The 8,963-nt window shown below is 38.6% G+C and overlaps 1 protein-coding gene across 1 annotated transcript in view; it reads right to left on the reverse strand.

The window, feature by feature from the left end:
- Window positions 1-4,442, reverse strand: part of LOC137268583 (probable serine/threonine-protein kinase drkC) — a 62,276-nt gene extending 57,834 nt beyond the window's left edge. The window contains exon 1 of the mRNA XM_067803158.1: window positions 4,130-4,442. Within this exon, the coding sequence (XP_067659259.1) occupies window positions 4,130-4,320 (191 nt within the window). The 5' untranslated portion in view covers window positions 4,321-4,442. The remainder of the gene's footprint in view (window positions 1-4,129) is intronic.
- Between the last annotated feature and the right edge of the window lie 4,521 nt (window positions 4,443-8,963).

The raw sequence follows: 8,963 nt of genomic DNA on the forward strand, positions 1-8,963 counted from the left end.
TAATTCGTCTCAAGCTTTGAAATGTTTAATGCTAGATAGGGAGCCCTTACCTTTCATTTTCTGGATCATATTCCATACCTTTGATATTGACATTCGTGAATTTAAATTTGACACATAACTATATTAGGATTGGTGCTTACTTCGCTCAAACATACGGTGTGCCTTAGCATTTAAAATGTTTTATTATTCAAATTATGGGCCATAGGATGGCAGTGGAAATAATCAGTCTAAGTAAACTTAGCCTCAGTGCTTTTCGTTTCAGCGGTGGCGTGTAACGAAAGCACTGAGGCTAAGTTTACTTAGACTGTGGAAATAATGCTCAGCTTTCTTCCGTGCCTTTGTGGTCTCTTTGCACTCATCGGTGAACCAGGGTTTCCATATGCAATAAACTGCAGAAGATTTTGTGATACACTCATCAGCTATAGTTTTGAGTTCATCAAAGAAATCCTCTATAAACAGGTCTGGCTTAAGACTGTTACAAGACAGAGTACAACATAAGTTCCAGCAAGCTTTTTCAAAGTTTCAACTCCAGTACAGAGTAGTATCATATGGGTTCACAGGTTTTAATACCACTGGAAAATGATCACTTCCACCACTTGGTACTTTATACTGAAGACTAATATATCATGAACATCAACTTAATGGAGTCTTTGACAAAATATGCAATCATGGCTCTTAAGTGACATTTCTAAGAATTGAACATGACATGACAATTTGAAACATATGTTCCATCATCAAGTCTTTGAAACACTAGAACAGTAGTTCCAAAATTGTTTGTGTTCAATTATGAGAAAAGTTGATCGATTGCTTCGTTGTTTGGTCACTGAGACCAATTTACGATTGTTTCAATAAATCAGAATACCACTAACTGGAAGTACGTCTAATAAGGTTTTGACGAAGATTAAAGATTTTCCAGTGGACCTGTCACCCAGAGATGAGAAACAATGATATGCTTTGAAATGACAAAGGTCAAAAGGATCTGTCTGCTTTAAAAATGTCTCCTGCAGACAGAAAGGTGACGGTGTTAAATCAAGGACTAGAACTACAATTCACTGAAATTAGCCCCTAGCCCTCTGCAATTCCTCTGAATAATAATGTTATGCCAAGATCCTATCTTTTGTGGGGGGATGACTTTTTTAGTGGGTGACAAGCTGTGTAACTTATAACTGACATTTTCAGACAAGTCCACATATTCAAGATATCCATATATGTTGAATGTTTGAATTTTACTTTCTGACCCTTGAGGTCCTTGGCCACTGAGTATTTTTTAAGAATCTGCCTTTTCACTTTTGGTTTTAATGAGACCTTGTTTGTGACTGAGAAGACTGTTCGTGATCAGGGGATGTCTGTCATTGCATTCCAGATGTACAAGGAAGTGATTTTCTTGATCAAGTAGACGTAGTGGCTGCATTAAGTTTAGGAGAATCCATTTTTACCCAAGTTAGGTTTATTTGACAACTTGCAGATAGTTTGGCTAATCTAGGTGTTGCTTCAGCCGTTGTTCAGGCAAATGAAGAGTAACTTTCTGTCTGCTCTGAGTAGCTGACTAGTTTCTTGGCATCCACAAAACTAATGTTTTGCGTGAAATTTATTTTACAAATTGTCATTTGCTGTTTCCATATGGGACAGTTCTTTGACTAAGATGGGTGATTTCCTGCACAGTCGATGCAGTTTTACTATTGCAATCTTCTGTTGTATGTGTTTTTTCACCACAGGGAGTACAAACAACACATAATGTGCAAGCATTTACGCTGTGGCCAAACTTTTGAATTTAATGCACCTAAGATGATTTGGAATGATTATCTCAACACAGAGTTTACAATAACCTGTGTTCAGTGATTTTTGAGCACTAGGTAAAGAAAAGGAAAACAGATATGTGCTGGTTTGAAAGGTTGTATCATCTTTAGGTGTTGAAAAACATTTAACATACAGTACACCCTGATCCCATTTCTCAGAAACGATATCAAGTTGCGACATGTCTCCCATGATTCTCTTGCTCATGTTAAGTGTTTTGTGAGCCATGAAGGCAACTGGAATGTCAACAAAAGTGTAAGTGTTCAGAAGGTTGGTTGACTGTTATCTTTTGCCTCACTCAATCAACATTGCACCAGAATGTAATCTAATAATGTTTTATACATCACCGGCAATGTCTTGGATCCCTTGGACAGAGCAAAGGGTAAGTCCTTGAGCCACATTAATTTCCCTGCTGCCAAGTCCCCTTTGCAATGCTAAAGCCCTAAAGGAAGCAAGTCTAAAGCCCTAAAGGAAGCAAGTCTAGAGTTCTCAGGTTCTGAATCTCTGGTTTCCTTGGGGCTCCTTCTCAGTTCATATTGGTTAGTTTGTTGCCATCAAAATTATATCTATTCAGAGACAAAGTATTAGTCTGGAAAAGTTTAATGTCAATGGTGTGTTAACTTTGGTGTAAATGACACCAAAACATGGCCGGTTATCAGCTTGTTTGGACAGTCTGAAGTCATTGTCATCAAGATCAGTTTCAAGAAGACGTTTGCTTTTTGGGGGTGTTTCATAAGCCATGGTTAGTAGTCTGACGTCATCATCTGAGCTCCACCATGGAGTATCACAAGGACAATTAATGCTGAAAACAACTTGCAGCACCAAAGATACTCGGATGATTTACTCAAAACAGAAAAACGAAAACTTGATTTTTCAACCAGATTGACCCATGAGCCATCACCTTCGGGGCATACAAGTCAGGGCAAAAACACAGAAGAAAAATATCATGTTATTCAACAATTGTGTGAAACGTAACAAAAGTTGTGGCAATGGACTTGGCATGACCAGCCAATTGATTGAACCGGGCCCATTCAACCACCAGTTAAGGTTAGTGAGCAAGTGAGTGAGTAAATACTTAACGTGACATCTGCAATATCTCAGCCATATTGCGATAACAACTTGTACAATGCAAAAATGAATACTTTGAGAAAAATTAAACATGTCGATGATGGAAAGTGAAAATACTAGAGTATTGCAGATATGAAAATAAAACTAACATGCAAAACTAAAACAGAGTAACTAAAGACACCAATACAATATAAAACTTGGGAATTAGATTGCAAACAGCTCACCCAGTCTAGGTGAAGTAAGGGCCAAACTGGTGTGCTGGGCAATAGGAACATTGTTCCAGGGTTCCAAAGCTCTAAACCACCTCCACCAACACAGTGTTTGCCCATTTCTGACCAAGGCCAGCAATCAGGTGCTGGGACCAAATATACCCAGGGCCCACACAGGAGATTAAAATGCTCTTAGCGTTACCAAGCACCCACCACGAGGAGGGGGCTCTTCACGAGTGCGCCATTCATAGGTCTTCATAGACTAATTATTGATAATGACAATTTGGGTTTTCTTTCCTCTTTTTGTGCTTTTCCTTTTTTCTAGTTCCAGTTAAAATCATTCTGTTGGTTGTTGTTCATCAAGTTTCTTTCAAAAACAAATACGTGAAACTGATTGCTACAAGAGTTCAGGCAGATTCCAATTAATGAGACATTCTTTCATCTATTATTCCATCCCTATACATCAGCATCTAAGATGTCATGTAAAGTCGGTGCGTGCGACATTCAGTTGCACACAGTGACTGAGGTGAGCTCTGCATGTTTTTAGTTATTTACAGTCAGTATTAAGCAAAGGAAACATATGCTATAATTCAGTTTTACACTTTTTTAGTAAAAGTACAACTTCTAGCACTTTATAGTTTGAGTCCCATTCTAAATAATGCAAAAGGGTTTTTACAGTTGATAGGAGAAAGCAAAATAACTAAATACAACATTTGTTTGTAGCCATGATTGTTTGGGTTTTTTTATATGACCATATCTGTTTACATAGTGATAATTTGGTCAAGTACATATCACGCATTAGACGAACATGTTATAAGTCCTATATCAACACGTGAACGTTGATAGTTACATGCAACCCCACTCTCGAGGCGCGGTACGCTGGGAAACAATGTACAGTTTTTGCTACTTTGTTGACCCTTCTGTGACCTGGTTTCGGGGGAGAACTAGGTCACGTTCAACTAGTTTCCTCGCCTTCCTGGACAACGCTAGGTTCGTGCATCATCACCAAAAGTGGTCACAACTACTTACTGATACAAATTTATACATGCTCTGATTACCTTGGGTGGCCGTCGGTTCTTTGGAGCGGCTGTAAGTTGATAAGTTCGTTTGTATCGTTGACGATCACACGGCAGTTTGATTGCGATACTAGCTCAAGGTCCATTGAACTTCCCTGGGCTTTCGTTGAGAGTGACACTGGACATTTGTACATTGCCAGTGTGAAGAAAAAAAGACAGAACTTCGATATCATGTTTTGATATCCTTCGTATGTTAAAGTCTTGTGTTATACTGAAGAACAACCACCAAACTGAGAAACGCTAGTAGTGACAGCTGATGTCGCTCACGAGCAGAATGTTCTCATTGGTCAGCGGCCCTGTTGTATGAAAACCCTGTGGGGACATCACAACCAAAGGGTAGCACATTCCATAACGTAGATTACCGCTGCAAGAGGCTGGGCATTGATTTGTCGTATTGTGCACTGAGCGTCTATGCCAGGGCTCGAAATGTAATTTAAAATAGTTATAAAGTATGATTTTATCACAATCATAATGACAAAAGATTTTGGGAATAAACCCGTCATGGAAGTAAAATCTGAAATCATAAGAAAAGAGATCCCCAAATAAATAAATAAATAAATAAATAAATAAATAAATAAATAAATAAATAAATAAATAAATAAATAAATAAATAAATAAATAAATAAATAAATATGACGAACGAACAAATCAATCAATCAAACACGCAAATCAAACAAACAGACCACACAGATCGAGGTATCCTCAAAATGAACGTGACTGTCGTTTTGTCCTTATTTATCCCTGCCACTTTCACTTTTCACTCAGAAACCATATTTGTCATGAAGTCTTTGCTTAAATATTCAAGTTAGCAATAATAGTGCTGTAATAAATTCATATTTCATTATTGTGCTGTTTCATTTTCACTGGGAAGCTCTCCAGAGTGTTACTGACTGTAGGATTGGCTCACTGTTTGACTTGGTTTGTTGCCAACGGTTGGTCAGTGTGTCATCACAACGTCTTTGCGTGGTATTTTATATATAATTAGATGTTTTAAAGTACAATATAGATGAATTTTGACAACAGTGTACGGATCTGCATCGAAACGACGCACTGACGTGATGTACATATGTCAGTTTACCAACTCATTCAAATGATTACTTTTGATTATTATTTCTTCTTTTGTGCATCTAAGTGAATATTTATTCATTGTAATCTCTATTTGCATTTTTATGTACCTGTATTACTGAATAGCACCTATTCCTGTATCAGTGACGTCATTAAAAGAGAAGGATAAAGGTCAGTGGATGTGATAAGGTATAATTCGGAGAGTCATAAATCAAGACTGTTCATTCACAGAGGGTATTTTGTGTGTTTCCTCGTCTGATGTTGAAGGTTTATGACTTTGTTTGCATACTAACCGAGAAAATACCAGTGAGAGAAGGTGAGGTCTACGAATAAGGCCGTTGTAGTCACCCCGCTCTGCTAACCTATCGTCGGTATAGTCCTCCATTCGATCTAAATATAGTCAATGTATTTTGAGAAGTCTTTAAGAATTTAAAATTATTGCTTTTAACTCAAGTGTAATGTATTGCCAACTGAGATAGTTTTCATGTTGGTCAAGTCTGATATTGTTTGTTGAAACGCCGATTCTGGACGTTCGGGGGGACAAGCGCCATATGTGTGTGAAACCCACAACAGGTGCTTTGGATTCTGGACAAGTCCCCAGAAACCATGATTGTCTCCACGTGGGGATGTCCATTTATGGTGAGTTGTTTAGATGTGTGCTGGCAGTTAGGTGTATGACCGTGAGGGTGTGGGTTCGAATCCTGGATGGGCCTCAACCCAACACAAATACTAGAATCTATACTTTACTAAGAGTGAGTTACGTTTTACGCCGCACTCAGCAATAGTCCAGCCATATCGCGGCGGTCTGTAAATAATCGAGTCTGGACCAGATAATCCAGTGATCAACAGCTTGAGGATCGATCTGCGCAACTTGGAAACGATGACAAGTGTCAACCAAGTCAGCGAACCCGACCACCCGATCCCATTAGTCGCCTCTTAGGACAAGCATAGTCGCCTTTCATTGCAAGCATGGGTTGCTGAAGGCCTATTCTAGCCCGGACTTTTCGATTCACATAGGAGGGTCATCCTATGAGTATACACGTGGATATATGAGCTATATAAATATCCTATATCCTATCCAATCCTCGTCTGTTTAGAACAGACTAATGCAGCATCGCTGCAAAGTGAGCTCAACATGTCTGGACTGATACGCAGATATGTAACCAATTGTTGGTTTCAATTCATGACGTTTATTTCTGTTTACCTTGGCGTGCCACCTCGTTTGGTGTAAGGCGTCGAGTATAACGTTTGATACTGGGCTTGAAGTGAGTGAATGAATTTAATATTACGCCGCACTCAGCAGTATTCCAGCTATATGGCGACAGTCTGTAAATAATCGAATCTGGACCAGACAATCCAGTGATCAACAGATAATGGACTTGAAATGAAAACACTATACGGAATTATGAAGTGGAGATAACGGTTTGTGAAAAATCTTCTTATCTGCATCACCAGCTATTGTGTTATCTGTTGATCCCACATTTCTAGGTTGCAAGCTAAACACATGCCAGACTCTTGAGCAGAAAGATGCTTGTAAAGTTCTAAAATGTCAGGAATGACAGGATGGTTCTGATTCGAAGTAACAAGGCTTTAGGTCCATCAGTGAAAGTCGAGCCATCGTTTGGAAGTCTTGAGGAGACGGACTTGGATCCATTGATGCTGATTCTTGCCACCATCCTGAGACTTGTCTGTCAAATGGATCCAGGATCCATCGGTGTTTTACTTGGAGCCATACAGGCTGTATTGGCGCTGGAATACTAAAGAATAGATTGTTTCGTTTTTGGGGTTTTTTTTGTTTTGTTTTTGTTTTTTGTTTTTTTTGTTTTTGTTTTGTTTTGTTTTGTTTTGTTTTGTTTTGTTTGTTTGTTTGTTTGTTTGTTTTTTTTGGGTTTTTTGTTGTTGTTTTTTTTGGGGGTGGGGTGGGGTGAGGGGTGGGGGTTCTTACGTTTGGGGAGCTGAAGATAATGCTTACCTCCGACTTCACCATCTGTCTGGGTTGGAAAACTAAAGTCGGTACGATGGTACGATACTAAGATAGCTTTCAGCTGCAGTGATGTCTGGTTAAATTCTAATTTCAGTGAGTAGGAGAGTTAATGTTTATCGTCACATCGGCAATATTCCAGCCGTATCGTAACGAGAGCAATTAATAATGTCTTATTGATCAATAAAATTAGAAATTGAAACCTTGTTGATGAAGAACAGTAAAACTACTAGCGTATCACGGATATTCATTTAAAACCAAAAACTGAATCTAAAACACTTTAACTAGATCTAACAACACAATGTGAAACATGCTATAAATTGGCAACAACTGAAGCTGTATCACCATACTAGGGGCCATGGGTACGTACAATACATTTGCTTCCTGCATGGACCCTAGCTGAATTTACACCATACCTTCAGCTATGTAGCAGTTTTAAGACTGTTAGCCGTACATCCAAAAGACACATATTAAACACGTGGAAAGTTTTAATTTACTTGGAATGTTTTGGGACTCCCATACCCTCTCAGGAGGGCAATCATTATTCACAGTAGTTTAATCCCCAAGGAATAGCCCAGAGACGTCGTGAAAACAATATAGAAGAAGTCCATAACATTTTGTTATAAATTGGGCTACAGATCGATCGCTATCAACTGAAGGTAGATCACTATACTAGGGACCATGGGGACTTACAGTACATTTGCTTTCTGCATGAGCCGTAGCTGGATTTACACCATCCCTTCAGTTGTTAGCAAGTTAGACACATCTAGCCATACATTAAAAACAGTGAAAAGTATTAATTTCGTTTGAATGTTTTGGGACTTACGTACCCTCTCAGGAGGTCAAGAATTTTACAGTACTTTAACCCCTATCGAGGATACAGCCACTAACAATCTGCGTTACTAATTCAAACTTCCAATCATAAATTATGTATCTATTTACAAATCATTTAACAAATTGTTTTATATATGCAATAATTAAATGGGAACTAACATTGTTAAAAAGATCCTTCATAGTTCGTAATTTGAAATAGTTTTCCTTTGTGATGGAATATTCAACACAGTCAAACAAGACATGCTTGACCGTGATTCTGTCATCACAAGAGACGTAAAACGGAGGACCCTCAACCTTGCGATAAATATCCATGAGTACATCTTGTGTGACCAATACGACATCATCGCATGATGACCTTTGTAAATCTGGACTGACAACCCATGTAGGTGTTACCGATATAAGGTTTTATTGAATGTATTTATACCCACTTGGGTGTCCCACGTCTTCTGCATTAGATCACGGATATAACACTTAATGGTGGCTTTACAAGCAGAGTATGGAATAAGAAGTAGTGTCACAGATTTGTTGAGTGCTGCCTTAGCAGCAAGATCAGCCATTGTGTTCCTAGAAATGCCATCGTGGCTGGGTAACCAACAGATGACGATGTCGTGTTGGCCAGTAGCAAGATCAGCACCCAATTCAATATCAATAATTTTAAAAAAGTGGATGCTTTCAAGAAAGATTTTTAATCGCCCGAATGCGAGAAAGAAAGTCAGAAAAGATTACATACTGTTTATATTTAGGGTGCGTATTAATATACTACTAGACTGGTAATATGGTGTTAGTTTCCGCTGTGAAAGGGCCTAAAATTGGGGTCTAAAATTCTAATTCCAAGTGGTGGAACCTTGATTGGTAGATTTTCATAGAGAGGATTGGAAACACACTTATGAACACACATGGACCTTCCTACATTAACACGACCCCGAAATAAATTTA

Source organism: Haliotis asinina, chromosome 16, assembly GCF_037392515.1.
Source record: "Haliotis asinina isolate JCU_RB_2024 chromosome 16, JCU_Hal_asi_v2, whole genome shotgun sequence".
Lineage (NCBI taxonomy): Eukaryota > Metazoa > Mollusca > Gastropoda > Lepetellida > Haliotidae > Haliotis > Haliotis asinina.